At 44.3% G+C, this 18,407-nt stretch overlaps 4 protein-coding genes and 1 long non-coding RNA gene across 13 annotated transcripts; 4 read left to right on the plus strand and 1 right to left on the minus strand.

Moving 5' to 3' along the window:
• Positions 1 to 37: 37 nt before the first annotated feature.
• srp19 (signal recognition particle 19) lies at positions 38 to 1,609 on the plus strand. The gene is made up of 5 exons (XM_049763445.2): positions 38 to 264; positions 664 to 739; positions 823 to 894; positions 982 to 1,090; positions 1,230 to 1,609. Exons 1-5 carry the CDS (start codon positions 227 to 229, stop codon positions 1,358 to 1,360), a joined length of 426 nt encoding a protein of 141 aa, XP_049619402.1. The 5' UTR covers positions 38 to 226; the 3' UTR covers positions 1,361 to 1,609.
• Positions 1,610 to 2,105: 496 nt separating this feature from the next.
• rsph14 (radial spoke head 14 homolog) lies at positions 2,106 to 4,535 on the plus strand. 2 transcript variants are annotated; one of them, XM_049763335.2, is made up of 6 exons: positions 2,106 to 2,541; positions 2,673 to 2,775; positions 3,240 to 3,358; positions 3,428 to 3,659; positions 3,747 to 3,883; positions 4,007 to 4,535. In XM_049763335.2, exons 1-6 carry the CDS (start codon positions 2,367 to 2,369, stop codon positions 4,219 to 4,221), a joined length of 981 nt encoding a protein of 326 aa, XP_049619292.1. In that variant the 5' UTR covers positions 2,106 to 2,366; the 3' UTR covers positions 4,222 to 4,535. The 2 variants fall into 2 exon arrangements, with proteins under 2 accessions (XP_049619292.1, XP_049619291.1); XM_049763334.2 differs by having other exon boundaries at positions 2,109 to 2,541; positions 3,950 to 4,535.
• Positions 4,536 to 4,603: 68 nt separating this feature from the next.
• LOC125994096 (dematin) lies at positions 4,604 to 12,330 on the plus strand. Of its 5 annotated transcripts, XM_049763301.2 has the most exons (17): positions 4,604 to 4,722; positions 4,913 to 5,107; positions 8,616 to 8,656; positions 8,723 to 8,803; positions 8,877 to 9,011; positions 9,222 to 9,266; positions 9,328 to 9,493; positions 9,600 to 9,644; positions 9,716 to 9,868; positions 10,189 to 10,304; positions 10,383 to 10,488; positions 10,659 to 10,717; positions 10,803 to 10,845; positions 10,929 to 10,936; positions 11,008 to 11,064; positions 11,136 to 11,216; positions 11,420 to 12,330. In XM_049763301.2, exons 2-17 carry the CDS (start codon positions 4,996 to 4,998, stop codon positions 11,531 to 11,533), a joined length of 1,362 nt encoding a protein of 453 aa, XP_049619258.1. In that variant the 5' UTR covers positions 4,604 to 4,722; positions 4,913 to 4,995; the 3' UTR covers positions 11,534 to 12,330. The 5 variants fall into 5 exon arrangements, 3 of the variants coding, with proteins under 3 accessions (XP_049619258.1, XP_049619256.1, XP_049619257.1); XR_007490492.2 differs by lacking the exon at positions 10,929 to 10,936 and having other exon boundaries at positions 10,803 to 10,851; XR_007490493.2 differs by lacking the exon at positions 10,929 to 10,936.
• Positions 12,153 to 18,081, minus strand: si:dkey-220o5.5 (actin filament-associated protein 1-like 2). Of its 4 annotated transcripts, XM_049763209.1 has the most exons (15): positions 17,932 to 18,081; positions 16,654 to 16,788; positions 16,490 to 16,584; positions 15,743 to 15,863; positions 15,459 to 15,688; positions 14,843 to 15,022; positions 14,657 to 14,728; positions 14,399 to 14,462; positions 13,967 to 14,202; positions 13,797 to 13,894; positions 13,550 to 13,652; positions 13,431 to 13,479; positions 13,132 to 13,301; positions 12,730 to 12,840; positions 12,153 to 12,603 (listed from the first exon to the last, which is right to left on the minus strand). In XM_049763209.1, exons 1-15 carry the CDS (start codon positions 17,945 to 17,947, stop codon positions 12,577 to 12,579), a joined length of 1,707 nt encoding a protein of 568 aa, XP_049619166.1. In that variant the 5' UTR covers positions 17,948 to 18,081; the 3' UTR covers positions 12,153 to 12,576. The 4 variants fall into 4 exon arrangements, with proteins under 4 accessions (XP_049619166.1, XP_049619165.1, XP_049619164.1 ...); XM_049763208.1 differs by lacking the exon at positions 17,932 to 18,081 and having other exon boundaries at positions 15,459 to 15,685; positions 16,654 to 16,831; XM_049763207.1 differs by lacking the exon at positions 17,932 to 18,081 and having other exon boundaries at positions 16,654 to 16,831.
• Positions 13,948 to 16,660, plus strand: LOC125994235 (uncharacterized). Its single transcript, XR_007490545.1, has 3 exons — positions 13,948 to 14,076; positions 15,528 to 15,891; positions 16,000 to 16,660. It is a non-coding gene; the product is annotated as an uncharacterized lncRNA (long non-coding RNA).
• Positions 18,082 to 18,407: the final 326 nt, after the last annotated feature.

Consider the following 18,407-nt stretch of genomic DNA (forward strand, 5'->3'; position numbering starts at 1 on the left):
AAAAAAAAAAAAAAAAAAAAGCAAAATGTGCATAAAAAGACTTGCTCCCACCGGAACTGGAAGGGCGGTGCTTAAAGCGAAGCACACGCTCTTCTTATTCGGTGAATAGACTGCGTAAAAAAGACGTTTTCCAGTGTGTCTTTCACGACAACCATAAAATTTTATTGATGCTTAATGCATGTAGTAGGTATCCAGGACTGCGAAGGGGGCAACACGATTCCCAAACATGGCACATTTAACGGAAAACCCCGCAGACAAGGAACGGTGCGTTGTTGCTTTAGCAAGCGAAGCTAAAGCTAATTGTTTTAGACTCGACATAACTTTAACGCTTTCAAATGATTATATCAAAATTGCACGCGTGTCGCTGAATTAATTTCACTAACGTTCTTATAGAGTCAATCAGATGTCACGCGAGTATGTAAAGTTCGAATTGAATTAGCGTTGCAGTGAAATTTGTACCTACTTATTTCCCGTACACAGTCTAGCATGACGTGGTCAAGAAGCCCCCTATAAAAATATTATGAGCTACTCTACGAATCTAAGCAACATGGAAAACGCAGTGAAGTCAATTCTAAATTATTTTACGTTAATTCTATCCTAGCAAACGTGATAAAGTAGCTTAGTGTTTAATGGGTTGGAATGCATTTTGTGTATTTTTCCCAGGTTCATCTGCGTTTATCCCGTCTACATCAATAGTAAGAAAACTCTGGCTGAAGGACGACGAATCCCTGCTGTGAAGGTGTCCGACTTAGCATTCATACATTGAAAATGATCTAACATCTCAAAAGTGCCCTAGTTCATTGTATGGACGTTTGCATGCAGGCAGTGGAGAACCCTTCGTGTACAGAGATCCGTGATGTCCTGACAGCCGCTGGCGTGAATGTCCTGGTCGAGGTGATAACTTGGCTGGACCTCCTTATTGTGTTCTTTGAACAGGAAGTCCCATGTTGGTTGTTAATTCTTTTGTCATTTGGCGTCCAGAACAAAATGCATCCCAGAGAGTGGAACCGCGACGTACAATTTAAAGGGCGAGTCAGAGTTCAGCTGAAGCAAGCGGACGGCAGCTTGTGTCACAATAAGTTCTCCTCACGTAAGTGGGCCATATGAGTAGTGTGTATCAACATGGCGGCACTAATCGCAACCAAAATCAGGTCTACAATCAGAATCCTGAAGTTAGCTAGACATTACGGCTAACAAAGACACGTGTTCGATGTTTGTGGTTGTTCCAGGCAAGGATGTTATGTTGTACGTCTCCGAGATGATCCCCAAACTGAAGAGTCGCACGCAGAAGGGCGGCGGAAGCGAGAGCAGTTCACAGCAGAGTGATGGTGGGAAAAAGGCCAAGAAGAAGAAGAAGTGAAGCCTCTTCACCTTTTTATTCTTTAAGTCTATTTAGAGTGTCGAAAGCAGATGATGCTCTCCTTTTCTTTTTTTGGGGGAGACCTTTGCGTGGCCGCAAAAGCATTCCATCCTGTCTCAGAACTTTGGTTTAGTTTAAAAGAGAAGAAGCGAGACTGTCTTCAGATTTTTGTTGAGAGGAAAAGATGAATTTGATGAATGTTTATGTGGCTCAGTTTTAAAATGACGAAATTACAAAGTCTTCACAAAATGCCTGAATGCATTGCTTGCATGTGTACATCACTTGCACAAAACATTGCAACTTTAAGGGCTATTCCCACTTTGGAACCATTTTGTTTGGCCCATGGGAACTATTCAAAACCAGAATATCCAAACCCTCATCCAGAACCACATTTAAAACAAGAGTTAAACCACGCCCAGATTAAAAACCAGAAGTCAGAGAAACAACTAAAAATTAAATTAAATCTGAACTAGTCATGCCTCAACATACGATTGCTTAAACATTCGAATTTTTTAACATACGATGTGAAATTTGATCAAATATTTGACTCAACATCCGAAGTAATTCCCAACATACGACGTCATCATAGTTAGCCCGCTAGACGGTGGCACGTCGGGATGACGTCAGTTAGCGTCCCACGAAGGCTAACGCAAATTGTGGTGGTGAAAAAAAGCAAGATTATTTCCTTACAATTAAAATATATTAAAATATATTAAATTATTCTTATATTAAAATATAAGAAAACATGAGCGCAGAGTGCTTTTGCGAAACATGGCCGTAAAAGCGTGTCAACAATTATGTATTTATAAGACTACCCCAGGACAGTAAAAATGCTTTCATTTCATTTAAGAACGTGGATTGTGTCGGTTCAGAAGTAATACGTCTTTGTGGAATGTTTACACTCGTTCCTAGGGCAACCGTGACAACAATTCACTCGAACGCCAACAGAGTGACGTCACCGATCCAGCGCAAAAGAACCCGTTGAACGATTCCATCTCTGGATCAAATGACGGGTGTTCACTTAGACCCGAGCCGGGCTCCGGTCGCCTTCGGGCGGTTGGCCATCCCGGAGCTGTTCGCCCAGCTGGAGGAGCCCGACGCCACCAGGAGGCTGCAGGCCCTCGCGTCCCTCTGCGACCTCACGCACGACCCGGAGCGACTTTACCAAGTGGTCAGTGAAGGTAAATCAAATGTGCCATCTCGAGCGTGGTTGCGTCCGCTAGGTTGGATGTGGAAGATGTGCCCGTAAACTTAAACCACAATGGATTTAGTTTAAGTTTAAACAGTGTTACTGTCTGTGCAATACTAACAGGTTTTCTGGATCAGTTGGAGGTTCTATTGAAGGACGAAGATCCAGCAGTCAGGACCAGAACCTGCGAGCTGCTGCATCTTACCACCAGCCACAACATCGCGAGGTAAACATTAAGTTAAATATCTGAAAAGAAAAAAACATTTGGAATAGCGTTCAATTGTGCGTTGTGACATCATCAGCCGATTAGTATGGCGATGCTTGACTGATTGACAGACTTATTCCATCCATTTTCAACATCTTGGCAACAGATGATGATGTAAAAGTTTTAGTCAAGGGTGTGTTTTGGATATGCCCGCTGCTCAAGTTAAAAAAAAGAGGAATTTAAAGTTCCGCAATGCATATTCAGCTCTTTACTGAATTGGCAATGTCTAAAAGATGCCGCAAGATGGCAGCAAAGCAGGACTTTGTGTAAAGGAAGCGCCTCAACTCGCTTCACTTTGGTCATTAAAGTAAATTTCTTTACTATTTCTATTATTACGTTTCTATATATTGCAATGCTTTTTTTTCCTTGACAAAAGCGCTAATGTTAGCATGCTAATAAGCTAGGTAATATGCGTTCCTCCTCAGACAAGCTCTTCTGTCCTCACCCCTTCTGGCCCGTCTGTCTCAGCTGCTGGATGACCCGTCCCCACTCTGCAGGACATGTGCCCACCGCGTAATAAATAGCCTGGCGCTGCTGCCTGCAGGTAGGCAGGGGCACCTTGATGACATCACAGAGTCACAGACGTTATTTGACGCCGACGCTTTTTTGGCAGGCGCTAAAGATTTGCAGGCTCTGGTTCCCAAGTTGATGCTGAAGCTGCAGGAGGAGAAGGAGGAAAAGCAGGAGGAGGTGCAAGCCCTGCTGCTGTCCACGCTCAGCTGCTGCTCTCGGCTGGACGCCGGCCCAGCTCTGTCACACCGCGGCGTCACGCTCATCGGCAAAAAGCTGTCGCATGCCTGTTCCAACATCCGGAGGGAGGCGGCTGCAGCCATGATGGCGCTCAGGTTGGGACCCCTGCATCTCTTTCTTTGAAATGCCTCATGGGAGTTGGAGTGACAACCACGTTTCCGTGTGTGTGCGTGCTGATGCAGTGTTCCAGTGGAGGGCAAACGTCAGGTGTGCGAGGCGGCAGTTCTTCCCGTCCTGGCAGACCTTCTACGGGACCAGGATGTGAATGTGCAGGCCAACGCCGCTGGTGCCATCATGAACACGGTGGTCATCACCACAGGTGATGTCATGCACAACCATGTGACCCCCTTCCAGCCAATCAACAGCCTCTTGCTTTGTCCCGTAGGTAAGCATCAATGTTTGGAACTAGATGTCCTCCCAGTCCTGCTGCAACTTCTCTCAGAGCGCAAACAGGACGTAGAAGAGGAGCAAAGGAGGAAGGCGCTGGTCCTTTACTCCCTAAGAGCTCTCACCTCATTGGCTGAGGCTCCAGAGGGGCGTCGCCGCCTGCTACTGCAGCTTCCCCTGCTGGTAGGGAGGAGCGAGCTCCCTGAGGAGGATCCCGACATTCGTCGTGCTGCTCGGACCGCGATCAATGTTGTCACTTGGACGCCCTGAACAAGTCTGGCTAACTACTTTCCAAAAGGAAACACCAATCACATTTTGATCATTGCTATTGCTAACATAGCTTATGCCACTAAGCTGATTTTAGCGGCTGCTTAAGCTTCATATTACCATGGAAACAGTTCATCATGACTTAAACCAAGTCACTAAGAACACGCACATACACATATTTTAGCTCAGGTGTAGCGAACCCTGGTCTTACGAGAGTCATCCTCTCGAAGTACCAGGGTTCCCGACTCCATCTGCTTTAGGTGAATCACCACATATGGATAATTTTCTTTTCATCCAATAAAATTATTTCTTTGCCATCCTTTGTTGATGATGCCATGTAGCACTTTGAGATTCCTCCGAATGTAAAGTGCGTTACAAATATAATTTATTATTATTATTGTATATAAATCAAAGGAGTCCTCTGATTGGCTGTGATGATACCTCCATGGACTGTCCGAGTCTGAATAGACTTTGAATGGCTGACCCCAATGGACGCCCATTAAGGTCAGTGCACTCATTCAATTATATCTGTAGTTCCTTATTTCAGTTTGGAAGACAAAAATGAGACGAAATTAAAGATTTAGCATGTTATTGATTAAAAAATCCTCCAAAAAGTATATCATTTACGCTGTGTTATTCATACCAATGTTTTGTAAAATAAATTAACGTATGTGTATTTCATCACGTTTTAAAGGCACGCTTACACACCTCGACACCCCCCAGGCTGCGGCTAATGGACTGCTCCATGCACACGCACGTACGCGGGCACACGCGTACATGAAGAGGCGGGAGCGAGTGCGGAGGTTCAGTCGCTCGTTCGCTCGCCCGCTGGATGCAGCTCACACGCGCAGGACGCGTGGAACGCGCACGCACAGACGCGCGCACGCAGGTAAGGAGAGTCTCATTTATTTGATGACTTCACGTTATTAGCATCAATGGAATATGATGAACGTGTGAGGGGGATATATTTACGTGTTGGATATTTGGCGCTACGTATCGTGACTTGCGCGGGTGCGTTCAGGGATGATGTCGCGCGAAGTGAACTTGTTCATAGATGCGCGTGTACGTGTGTCGGCGCGCGCCCACCCCAAAAAAAGTCGTGAGCGTCAATATCTGAAGGCCGGCTTGTGAGTGGAAGTTTGTGCCGCCGTGAACGCTCTTCATCATCGTCATCTTTGCTTGCGATGATTGATTTATGTATGATGAGAATACTCTGACGTCAGAACATGGCGTAGGGGGAGCGGGGAAGAAGAGGAGGGATTAAGGCGGGATGATTTTATGTAACACACTCAGGCCCACTGACTCACAGGTACAGTGAAACGCCATTCGTCACGTAGGTACGTTTCATACCCGTAATAGTAAAAAAAAAAAGTGATATAGAGATATTAAAAAACACATTAAAACTGTAGATTTTGAAGTACCTTTACTCCTCCATATTTTAAACATTCTTTAAAAATTTATTGACACTTTAAGAGTTCCTTGCCACCGCTTGTTCTCACTCTTGCTGTGAAGAATTGTGAGACATGCATCGTATATCAGCACTTTGACAAAATGAAAAGTTTTATAACGAGCCCATGTATACTTGAATTGAGCCCCCCCCCCCCTCAATGTTACTTTAAAACCCCACAAGAAATGAAATCTGTGATATTGCACAGGTACAAACGATAAGCCACAAAATAGCAGAAGTAGCTTAGCATCAAGGCGCCATCAGAGTGAGTGCGAGGACTGTCAAATTGCTAATTGGTTGACTCCTGATAGCATGCTAGCGTCACACCGTTTGGAGAAGCGCCTTGAATGACCTGTGCATGCAGGAGCTCCATGTTAGGTAGCCATATTGTGACATCACCAACAAATGAAGTCACGATGACGACATGATACACCTGCGTTATAATGTGAATGTGTGTTTGTGTTGTGTTGTCATTGCGTCTGCGCTGCTTATCTGTGAAAGCAGCAAGGGGGTGAGGTGGGGTGTGTGATGCTGGAATGAAGCTACAAGTACAGCCTGTGTGTGTGAGTGTGTGTGTGTGTGTTTAAATTGACAACAGACACAAAATGATTCAAGTGCTGAAATGTTAAATCTGACTAAATTGACAGATGGACAATCGAGACAAGACACTGTTGTTATGGCGACAGCATCACGAATAATCATGTGTTTCTCTCTCAAGCGGCATCTTTTTTTTTAAATTTATTTTCGGAACAAAGCTAAAAGTTGAAGGTAAAGAACATTCCAGCAAATTCCGGAACTTTTCCATCCTGTCAATCACAACGCGACCCAACCAGTGACACCTTGGCCAATGACGCCTTGGCCAATGACGGCGGCCGTTACAGGCCAATGTCATGTGGGTGTAGTCGTGTGTGTGTGCGGCTGAGATAAGCTACAAGGGGCCGGCGGGACAAAATTCACGATCCCCTCTCACACACACAACTGAAATGCTCTTGTGAACTCGACTGAAATGCTCTCACACACTTCACTCAAACGCTTCCACGCACACTGATCTAGTTTTATTTTGACTTTTAAATGTTTTTTTAATTTGGAAAAAAAATCCGAGATGTAGGGAAGCCGCGATAAACGAAACGCGAAGTAGCGAGGGATCACTGTGTATATATATATCTATATAGATATAGATATATACATACACACACACACACACACACACACACACACACACACACACACACACACACACACACACACACACACACACACACACACACACACACACACACACACACACACACACACACATACAGAGTGTTGTCGTTACTTTCACGGATTCATCCGAAGCTTCCCACTTGTCCGGCAAACATCAGCAGAATGCTGGCAGATAGCAGCCGGTTGCTAGGTGACCAATCGGCCGACGGCGATGTGCTGAAGGTGCTGCTGGCCCAAAATAGACCCCTCTGCGTTCTCACATGCGCGCACACACACATAATGACTGTGTGTAGGCATGTGAAAATCAGAACATAAAACATTCTTTTTCAATTCTAGTCTTCCTTTTTATACACACTGTATATACGTTTGGGAAAACTTGACATTTTGGAAACATCTGTTTGACTTTTCCCTTCTCTTTTTATGTCCCATTCTCAACTTCTTTGTTCAAATGTAAATTAGCTTATTAGTAGCGGTCACTGATTGTCTTCTTGCTCAGGTCCTGAGAGCGGGCAGACCTTCTCTGTTTTACACGCACACACACAGATCGAGTAGGGAGGTCTAATTTAAAGCCAAAACTTGACCTTTCCTGACTTTTGTTTCATCATGGTGCATTCAGGGCCTGTCGGACAAAAAACTAATTTATCATAAACCTTGTGGTTGCTTAGCAATATTTATTATAAGTAAAATATTACCATCACTCAGCGGTATCTGACTTAATGAAGGTGATACTCAGCTCTGAGTTATCGGTCCTTGTATTGATTGATTGTTAGTGAGCTCTCTCTTGAGACTAAAAGGAAATACTATTGTCTTCTGTGACCTTGAACTAGTCAAACGTTATCTAAACATTTGCATGTGGTAAATGGTCAGTCAAAATTGCAAGCATCCTTTTAAGTTATTTGATATAATCCATTGGTGCTCACTCTTTTTAGCGACATTATTGATCAAAATCAATACACATGCTAACGATGCTTAGCGTGGACGCTCCAGTCTCCATTTTTCTGCTGCTTTTCAGTTTGTTGCCCTGTCATTTATCGAAATAAACATGCACGCTAATGTTAGCGTAGCATATTTCTGTACGGTAGCGCTGAAGATGTTAATATTAATTTGCCGCATTGCTCCATTTTGTTGAACTAGTATTTGTCTGTCATTGGTGGAGACACACAAATATTATTTCAACATAGGGTTAGCACGTTGTGATTATAATCCACTCTAGTGTCTAAAGAAAAGCAACACGTTGTGGAGAAAGTGACCTCAGCCCCCACATGACGATGACTCATGAATATTGAATGATCAGATCATCATGCATAATTAAAATCGCAGATCAATACATGACTCAAGAGATGATGACACAATGAGTGGGCGTCAATCAAAGCTCATGTGAAGTGTGCGTGTGAGACACATGTTAGCGCTCTACCATTCATTCTGGAATGACAACATTCTGGAATGATCTCTTTGTGTTCCAAGGGACCATCCAGAGCTGAGGCCCATTGTGATGTTGTGTACTTGTGTGCCTCATACGTGTGTGTTGATCACATGTTTGTGTTAGCGAGTGCCCACACGGTCATCTTTCATAACTCGGGCCCTCGATGTTGTTGGGCTAAGCATATTAGCACGCACATAAACCTGACCCACACACATGCTTGAAAACATCTGCACACACACTTATGTACACACAGAATGCACTCACACACTCACATTATATTAGTCATTTCCAATACATAACTTCTTTTTGTGCGTGTTCCAGGGAGTGACCAATCAGCCGCCACCATGATGATGATGCCAAAGGTAAACAAACATCCGAATTAGCCGCCAGCGTTAGCATGCCGCATCTGACGCATGGCTTGCATGCAGAGGCCTCAGACGTCCCCGGGCAGCGTGCTGTCTCTGCGAGGTGGCGCCAACATGCCGGGATCCCCCGCCGCCGCCATCGTGGTGAGCAGACGGCTTTGTTATCACCATCCGTGGGCCCCTCCCCCTTTAAATCCCACCCCTTGTGGCCCCGCAGGCACGCGTGGACGACAACGTGATGGTCTACAAGGATCTAGCGGCACTCCCGCAGGACAAAGCCATCCTGGACATCGAGAGGCCAGACCTGATGACATACGAGCTGCACTACCACTATAGTCCACTGGAGGTGTTGGTGAGTCATTTGACTTTGCACAAAATGAGAAGTACAGCTCCTACACTGCGTTTGAATGTGTAATAGTTCTTAATTTTAATGAGCAATTTTTCTTATTATGATGATGACTATTATTTAACTTGAGTGGTCTTATTCATTTCTAATAATGACAAATGATTTTTTTTGAATAATTATTCATGTTTAGTTTAACGCTGAACTAAATGTTCGCAGAGTTCTCTGTCTCCCGGCTCATTCTCCCCTCCGACCTCTCCCGAGGTAAGTTCAAAGTTCACCGTGTTTGTTTCTGCTTTCTCCTGATCTGTGTCAACCTTTCCAGGAGTGCAGAGCGTGGCCGGAGAAAAGTTCTCCCGGCGACTCGTCGCCGGCTTCGAAGCGCAACAGCGGCAACACCACACCATCGCCACACACGCAACGCACGCTTCAAATGCAACATGCACAAAACACACAACCTTCCAAGATCCTACAACACTTCCACAGGCCTGGTAAACTGCCTTTGTGCTTCATTTGCATATGCTGTCTAGTCTTCTCTATTTATCATGCTTTAAACATGATGGGGCCTATTTCGCAATGTCAATTTTGTTGCTCCAGACAATGGAAGTAACATCTACAAGAAGCCTCCCATCTACAGAAGAGGTCCGTTGGTCACCTGTCAATTCCTAGCATTTAGCATCATGAGCTAATTGGACACCATGGCATGTGTGCAGGCGCGTCGTCTTCAGGACTTGCCGCGGGGAAGCACTTGGAGGATCTCATTATCGAATCGTCAAAGTTTCCCGCCGCCGAGCCTCCGGACCCGAACGTTCCCTCGAAGATTGAAACGGAACACTGGCCTTGCCCGCCCTCCTCCGCCGTCTTTGGTATGATTGAAACGTTTCTTCTCTTGGTCCTCTTCCTTCTTTGTTTTTTATCCTTATTAAGTCACAGATTCAAAGTATTACATTGTCATCGTATTGAAGACACTCAAGAGCATGTTGGACTTTTTTTTTCCTACGTTGCAAAATTTCCACAAATTTCACATTAAAAAAAATGGGTGGGAAAATGTGGTGGGACATTTCTTGACTAATTGAAACATTTCAATATTTTAGGGCAATTCAACCAAATTTCATTAAAACACGTACATATTTCAATTGTATTTTATATGGTTTCTTTTTTGTGTTATATTTTTATATTCCCTTAGAGAAGGAGAAGGCGTGTCGCAGGAGTGAGGGCAAGCAAGAAGAACAAGAAGAGGAGGACGAGGAAGACGATAAAGTTTGGGGCTTGCGAGCGCTTCACATGCAGGAACTGAACAAGGTGGGAAGGGGCGGGGCTTGGTGCCATCATGATTTCATGAGTGCCTTTGTGCTCACACCACCTCGCTTTTGGCTTCAGATTCAGTCCAACCTAGGAAGGATCATCCTGAAGGAGGAGCTGGAAAAGTCAGCCGCTCCACTGAAGAGAAAAACACGCTCGCTACCGGACCGCAGCCAGCACGCAGGTACTGATGATGTCATCAAGCCTACATCCATTGGTAACTTGGCTTACAAGTTCCTCAACTTTGTACACTACTTTCAATATAGATGAATGACATCATGGTCTGACAAGTTGCCCTTGGTCCGTGCATGATGAACCTGAACGCCCCGTTGTCACTTCCTATCTCCTCTGCAGGTGGCGCCACCTCCCGCATCGTTTGTTTCCCAGCAACCTCTGGGGCAGGCCTAGCCAGAGTGAGTGTGTGTGTTTGTGTGAGAGAGATATATTCACGTGGCCTTCAGGTGCTCACCATTGCATTGGTGATCTTGTAAATTCCAGTTGCAGTCGACAAAATTCAGCCCGTCGGAGAAGCCCGTTGCAGGTACAGGTACATAGTGCTTCCAGGCCCGCATGCAGTTGTTGTTCTAATGTGTGTGTTTGTGTGCATGTGTGTGTCTCCCGCAGGTGTTCAGGTAGAGTGTGCCTTCATCGTTGTGCCGCGGGTCGGCCATGTTGTGGTGATGTTTGTGTGTTTGTGTGTCAGAACGGCGAAGCTGCGTTGGACCGAGGCCGCTCGCTGCCCAGCGTGCTGGAGTTCAAGGTAAACATGACCCTGTGATGACATCACAGTAATTGAGGACTAGTCACCATAACAACACTCTTCTTCACCAGATTTACCCATATGAGATGCTGGTGGTCAACCACAAAGGACGAAGGACACTTCCTTCTGGCGTCGACAGAACGCGATTGGAGGTAAATATATTCTCAAGAAGAACTGATGAAAATGCTACATACAGATAGCGAGATAGCATTCTAAGTAGAGAGAGCGCCATTTTGATATGGATTTCATGTCCTTTGGTATAATTGCTAAAATGTACGGCTAACACATGCTATGCCAATATTGAGAAGAGCTAAGTAGCATGAGAGCTAATAATAAGTGCGGTGTGTACGTGCAGAGACATCTGTCGCGGGAAGAGTTCGCCAACGTGTTCGCAATGACGCCGGAGGAGTTTGAACAGCTTTCCCTCTGGAAGCAGAACCACCTTAAGAAGAGAGCATGTCTCTTCTGACTGCCACGCCCACCTAGCTGGAGACACGCCCACTCCACAAAGCTAACGTTAGCATTTGACGTAATTGCTAAAATATGTTGAGCAGGCACAAAAACAAAACATTGCTGCTTTCCACTCTGAAGGAAGGAGCTGTCTGTATGTGATGCTAAATCATTGAGCAGTTACTGAAAAACTTTGTGGCTTTTAACTTTACCAAAGCCACAAGGGAAGCTACTGTTAGGATTAGCGTGACAACGCTAGCGGTTAGCATCCAGGTTATTGTAGCTTAGCATACTGACCAGGACAAAAGCTGAAATCGGCTGAGTGAAAGTCAATTTAAAACGATGACTTGATTCATACATCACGTTCACGCCATGTCAGCCATTTTGCATCTTATGTCGAGCAAGTCGTCACCGTTCAAAATGGAGATGACATTTTAGATATGAGCGCTTTGTTTTGATAGTTTTGGAGTAATTCTGAGTCACTAACTTCATGTTTGTTGTTTTTATTTCAATTCTTTGGATGTTTTTGATGATTTCTAATAATGAATTTTGTGTTACACGCCTGCTGCATGTGTGATCTTAATGTGACAGGATCAAAAACTAATCAGCATTGAATGAAACATCACTGTGTGCTCCGCTCATTTACATACATTAATAATTTAATATAAGGCAATTTCAGAAAAATAGTGTTGTTGTTTCTCACGTGGATGATGAATGTGATGTGAACGATAAACACCATAGACACAAAAACTTATTTGTCAAACTGTGATTCTAAGGTGAGATTTAAATTTTAAAAAAAACTTTGATAAAAAGTGATCATTTGTGTTTTTGTAGTTTGGAAGAAGTGCAAACATGACACACACACTGATCATGAAAAAAAAAAACGCTTAATATGTGTCAACCCATTAAAGCCTGCTATTTTGTGTCACAAAAATAATAAGTTAAAGGATACAGTCATGATCTAAACAATATAAATTAAATATAACAATCTTGGTTGCATGAACACATCACCAAGCCAAGTTATATGGTCACGTGGGCTCTTCGTCACATGGTTGCATGGTCTCAGGCAGCAGCTTTGGTCTCCCATTCCTGTGAAAACGATCACTTGAATTTCCCATATGATATTTAATACCACAAGAGTGACATGAATACACAGTAGAAACTGAAAAAGCTTGAGAAGCAAAAGAAGAAGAAATTGGACATGTGGATGCTGACCTTCCTCCTCTGGAAAACCTTCCCGTGCTCAATGAAGAGTGTGGATGGAGCTCGTCTGAGCGAGGTCTTCACGGATGCTGTACGACGCAGGAAAGGGTTTAGCAGACTGGCCTAGACCAGGGAAAAGTAGGAGAGTACATTAGAAACTAGCAAATACCAGTAGGCGAGTAGACACCAGGGAAGACCAGGATAGACTATTAAAAACTAGTAAGGAGATGAGTAGAACCAGAAGGTCAAACCAGGAATGACGAGGACACACTAGTAAAACCAATCGTGACCAACCTAAACCAGCAATGACCAAAAAGAAACCCAAAAAAATGAGTTCTGAAGTACAATTCGGTTCCTGAGTTGAAAACTTGCTAGCATCAAATTAATATGTGGTCAATTGTGATTGTCAATCACCTGCGCCCGCTCGCTGCACACGGTGAGCGACTGTCGGAAGGATGAGCGTTTATTTTTATTGCTCGCCGACACCAGGTTAGCCTCAGAACCGGCCCTCAAGGGCACACTTTTTCTGCCCGTCAGCTCCAACTTCTGGATTCCACGTGGCGCTACTTCAGACCACTTCCTGTCTGGAACACACACAAGCACACACATACTGATGCTAAGCTAATGGATCATGCTAAACATGCTAATCCTGAAACTAATCGCAAGAATTTCAGACCAATTGGGCTGTGTTATCCATCCGCATGCTAACTCACTGTTGCTACTGACGTTGGTGTAGGTCATGGTGTCCTGAGAGCCCTGAAGCTGTCAGATGACAATAGAGAAGAAATGGGTCAGCGAGGTGACACCTGTGAGGTGACAAGGTGGTTCGTACCATGTGCTCCAGCATGGGGGTGTTGGAGTAGACGGGTTGTAGCGGCGGAACAGCCGAGCTGGCGTGGAATGGTTGGTCCATGTACGTGTTCAGCGAGCGTCCGCTGAAGATGCAAACATCAAGAGTTTGTTGTCATGCATCTTTTGATTTTATTTATCATTACATTGGAAATCATTCCATGTTTCCACGCAAATGTCTAATATAATATTAAAAAAAAGTCACTATGCGTCGCTACGGCAACACTGACCTGTTGTGAGTGTGTTGCTGTGTCTTCCCCTCAGAGCAACAGTCCACCGCGTCCTTCAGGAGGCGCGTCCATCGCCTCTTCTCATCCATCGAACTTACCTACGAGACCATCACGTATGCATCACCTTACCTCCCGTTTGCTCCACTCGCCGTCCCACCGCCATCACTCACCTCCACAACAGCCACCTGCTCACCGAGCACGCTCAGCGTGATCCTGTGCGGTCGCTCGCCATCGGGGGCCGCTTTCACCTCGCAGCCTCGCAACCGTACCGTGTACTGAGGTGAGCGAGTCTGGCTCCGACGGTTCCCATCCTCTTCTGCGTCCTCCGCAAACATATTGAGATTTCCCGCCTCCACCTGACACAAGAGACTCTGCCACTGACAGTTCATCAGCACGCTCACCACACCTAAAAAATACATCATTACGGCGATTATTTTTGAGGTGATTATTTTTTTAGTATTTTATTTTAAAATTATTTTATATTTTAAACCAATGAATATAATAGAAATTATGCAGCAGACTTTGTGGCACCGTACCAGTCGACCCCCTTGACAAAAACTCACAATATTCGACATGGAGCATAATCCAAAGTAAAATAATACCTTTGCTCTTGTGTTGTTGATGAGCTGGTTCTTGTTGGTTGGTGTGTGTCAGGAGCGCACTAGACTGAGCACACAAACCAACAAACAGTATGACTATAAGCCGCACCAGACTATAAGCCGCACCAGCTAAAACCCGTGATTCCGGGTTCAAAATTGACGAAAAAAGCCGCGGCTTATAGTCCGAAATTTACGGTAATATATTATAATATCATATAATGTTCCTGTAGTATCCGTGTGTGCGCGTTTTGTGCTTCTCACCCTGCGGGACCACCGAGGAGGTTCTGAGTTAGTGCGATAATCTTCCTCGCCGACACTCAGCTCCTCGATCACCTGATACACACACACATTACATTATTGTTTGGTACTGCTACTGTGCTCTAATTTGTTTTTAATTGAATTCCTCAATTAAGTCAAAGTACAGAATATGAACACATATGCGCCAACCTGTCGCCATTCTTCAGCCTGCTCGAAACTGCTGTACCCCAACACCAGGGTGTCGGCCCCCAGCAGCAGAAGCTTGAGTTGGTGCGGAATCTTCCGGTTGCTCTTCAGCTTGTAGACTAGTTGGCAGCCGCGTAGGCTCAGTTGCAGATGAGGAAGGAGGTCCCTCGCGCACTTGTAGCACTGAAACATAAAACGCCGAGAAAGATGACGATTGCAAAATGAAAGCAAGCAATTGTATAATTAGAAATGAATAATAGTGAGGTGATGAGTAGGTAAATAAAATAAATAAAATTCATTTCAAGGTTTAAAACATGTTATTCTAATTCAAATCAAAATCCCATTAAGCTTCATCAAACAGAATGAAAATGTGTTCAAAATATAAAAGAAATTGGGGAAAAGTTAAATATGTAAAAATGAATATATCATTTAATATCATCGAATTGCAATTTGGTTTAATTTTTTTAAATTCCATTTAAAAAATACAAACAATCTAGTGCAAACTAAAAAAAAAATCTTAATATTAGGACTAAAATTGAAAGTGACAGAAAAAAATTAAGAGAAAAAATCAAATTGCAAATAAAAACTAAAATTGAAAATTGACAGAAGGCAGACGCACCAGCAGAAGGTGGTTTCTGATGATGAAGAGCTCCTTGGTCCATTGTCCCAACCACTTTCTCCTCCACAGGTACCCACACAGGCGAGACTCAGGAGGGGGCCTGAGACAAGGCTGAGAGGAACTCCATTGGATGTAGTGAGCTCTGTCCTTCACGTGCTCTTCATCATCATCATCCTCAGCATCCTCGCCATATGACTCGTAGTAGCTGTTCTCTGACTCAGCTCGCTCTGCTAGGATCGCCAAGATGTTATCGCCGCTATGTGTGTCTGTGTGTGTGCACATACCCAGGTGATTGGTGCTTTCAGCTTTGAAGGGTTGTGCCTCTTCATAGGTATCTTCATCATCGTTACAGTCACCGCCTTGAGCTTGAGAGCCCCCTGGTGGCTGGTGCGGTGCTGCAGGGACCTTGAAGTTGGATAAAATGAGTGATCAGGTGGGTGCCACGATGATTGTAAAATGAATGAATAACAGATTGAATGCCCTACAGGAGTGTGCACATTCAGTATCGGTGTGTGTGTGTACTTGTGTGTTCATCACGTAGGCCAGACGCTAATCAGCCGCCATCAGTGACCACTTCCTGCCTCAGCAAAGCTTTCGGCCAATAGGAAGGCAAATACACGAGAGATGGCCTCATATATATAAACATCCTGTCGCGCACTCGCAAACACATGTACACACAAGCCGTCTCCGACCAAACCTCAGGAGGACTCTGTCATTAGTGCACCACATCACAACGTAGCCTGCTGTTCTTCTCGACTACCAGAAAAGAAAGTTCTGGTTCTGGTCCAGTTTCCATCTTTGATGTCTGTCTTTTGACAAGAACTTAGTGGGTGCGCCAGAACCTCAAACATGAACCCTGGATTCTTCTCCGCATAATCGTTTTTTGTTTACTTTTCTCGGTTTTGACTTTCTTGGCTCTCAAAATGGATCACAGCTAAATAGTTAGCAACTGAAAGCAAACATGGCTTTAATGCAGATGCTAGTATTTTAAATGCTTCTCTGCGGCCCCCCTAGTGTCAGGATGGACTCACTGCATTGCTAGTCCAGACGTTGGAGTCTCTTAACGGCTGGCTGCTAGGGGGCGATGATGACGGACAGCTCATGATGACATACTCTGCGTCCTCCACTAGAAGCAAACAACACAAACTTAATAACAGTCAGCGAGGTGTGGAGATAAGCAAGGTCAGGCAGTAACCTGGAGCTTCTTGCATCTGCAACAAGGACACCAGCTCTGAGATGGACTTCTTCTGGGCCTGAGCGATGTAGCTCAGGTTCTCTGAATCCAGAACTGAAAGGAATGACTGAAGATCCCACATCAGCTTGGACAACACTGCACAAGACATGGACGAAATCAAGTCAACAAAAGACTTCATGCTTTTGGAGGAACGTGTCAAGAAAACATTTGTTTATCGGACAACGCTAAGGTTTTTGCAACCCTACTGGCAAAGACCAGTAGAGACCGAGCAGACCTCAGCAACGACCAGAAGAAACAACACGTTGAGACCAGCAGAAACTATCAATGAAGCAGATAAGGACCAGGAAAGACTAGTCGAGACCATTAAGAAGAAGACCCAGGACTCAACAGAAGGAACCAGCAGAAATCAGCAAAGACAAGAACCACACACACGCACTCACACATCATTGCAATGACGACACACACATTATCTTACACACAAACACACTTATCTGAACATCAACATTGCTTCCTGTTTGTGGCTTTGATGCAACCGCACACAAACACACAAAATCCACGTTAAAGTCGCACAACAACTCAACTGGATGCAACTTCTGTGTGAATGTGTGTGAGTGAGTGTGTGTGCGTGTGTGTCGAGAAGATTTAAGATGCTTTACCATAAAAACCAAAGCCTCAAATTAGCACAAAGATGGGAATCCTCCACAACTCCCCACAGTTTGTGTGTGTGTGTGTGTGTGTGTTGGAGGGTGTGGAGCAGCTTTTTCTTTCATCCCGCGTTTGTTAAATATAGTGAAGAAGAAGAAAAAAAAAAAGGAGAAGAAAGAATAAGAGCATGTTGATGTTTCTTTCAGCGTCCAATCAGCATCAAGCATTGCCCACTGGGACACACTGTAATATTATGATGATGTTTTTGAACATGCCTCCACGGACTTGTTCCTTATCGTCAAACCTAACCCTACAAGTAGCCTAGAAGACACTTTAAGAAATTCCTCCTGGACCTTCAGAACCATAGAATCCTCTGTGGAAATCACCACTGCACATTGGTCATAGAAAATTGTAGAATTCTTCCAAGAAATGGTCCAAGATGACTTTAGCAGAGCCTTTAAAAACATCGTGAAAGCTTTCCGACCATCAGACCATTCACTTTATGGGATTAGAGCTCAAGGAACCCTAACCCAGGAGAGCAACTGCTGGAAAGTTCTCTATTCATCAATTAACACACTAACAACTATTATTATTAGTAGTAGTAGTTTTTCTTTATAAAGTGATCAGGCTTACCTTTTTGTTTCTCCATATCTTTTTCACCAGATGATGCTCCTCACTCTCATGATTGATGGTAATCAAGATAGTGAAGAAGAACAAAACATAATAGATAAGAGACAACAAACAAGAAGAAAACACTGGAAGGAGACAAGAAATGAGGTTACTGTGGTGAAAGCGCTATATAAATAAAGATGTATTGTTTTCTATGGTCTTCTCGGTGATCTATCTGATTGCCTTGCTCCTCCGCTGATTCTAAAGTAGCAGGTGGGGCGGAGTCACGTGCGTGACGTCACAACGAGGGCGGATCACACGCAGAAATCCGAACCGACCGAATATGTTTGAACTTTACTCTAAAAGGTTCCGCTTGGACATTTAATTGATCACATGTATGACAGTAAATGTGATGCAAAGGTAATTTGTTTTTTTATTTTTTATTTTTGTCACACACGTGCACAGCTAAGTGTACCACTACACTATCAGTGACCCCGCCC

The sequence above is a fragment of the Syngnathus scovelli genome, chromosome 3 (genome assembly GCF_024217435.2).
Source record: "Syngnathus scovelli strain Florida chromosome 3, RoL_Ssco_1.2, whole genome shotgun sequence".
In the NCBI taxonomy this organism is placed as follows: Eukaryota; Metazoa; Chordata; class Actinopteri; order Syngnathiformes; family Syngnathidae; genus Syngnathus; species Syngnathus scovelli.

Bases quoted from the DNA above. Each gene is read 5' to 3' on its own strand.
- srp19 (XM_049763445.2), top strand. From the start codon at position 227: ATGGCACATTTAACGGAAAACCCCGCAGACAAGGAACG. The intron at 740-822 runs GTGTCCGACTTA...GTTTGCATGCAG, and splicing joins GACGAATCCCTGCTGTGAAG to GCAGTGGAGAACCCTTCGTG. The intron at 895-981 runs GTGATAACTTGG...TTTGGCGTCCAG, and splicing joins GCGTGAATGTCCTGGTCGAG to AACAAAATGCATCCCAGAGA.
- rsph14 (XM_049763334.2), top strand. From the start codon at position 2,367: ATGACGGGTGTTCACTTAGACCCGAGCCGGGCTCCGGTCGCCTTCGGG. The intron at 3,660-3,746 runs GTTGGGACCCCT...GTGCTGATGCAG, and splicing joins GCAGCCATGATGGCGCTCAG to TGTTCCAGTGGAGGGCAAAC. The intron at 3,884-3,949 runs GTGATGTCATGC...TTTGTCCCGTAG, and splicing joins CACGGTGGTCATCACCACAG to GTAAGCATCAATGTTTGGAA.
- LOC125994096 (XM_049763301.2), top strand. From the start codon at position 4,996: ATGAAGAGGCGGGAGCGAGTGCGGAGGTTCAGTCGCTCGTTCGCTCGC. The intron at 10,305-10,382 runs GTGGGAAGGGGC...TTTTGGCTTCAG, and splicing joins ACATGCAGGAACTGAACAAG to ATTCAGTCCAACCTAGGAAG. The intron at 11,217-11,419 runs GTAAATATATTC...GTGTACGTGCAG, and splicing joins TCGACAGAACGCGATTGGAG to AGACATCTGTCGCGGGAAGA.
- si:dkey-220o5.5 (XM_049763207.1), bottom strand. From the start codon at position 16,831: ATGAAGTCTTTTGTTGACTTGATTTCGTCCATGTCTTGTGCAGTGTTG. The intron at 14,463-14,656 runs GTGAGAAGCACA...TTGTGTGCTCAG, and splicing joins CTCCTCGGTGGTCCCGCAGG to TCTAGTGCGCTCCTGACACA. The intron at 13,653-13,796 runs GTCAGTGTTGCC...TTGCATCTTCAG, and splicing joins CAGCAACACACTCACAACAG to CGGACGCTCGCTGAACACGT.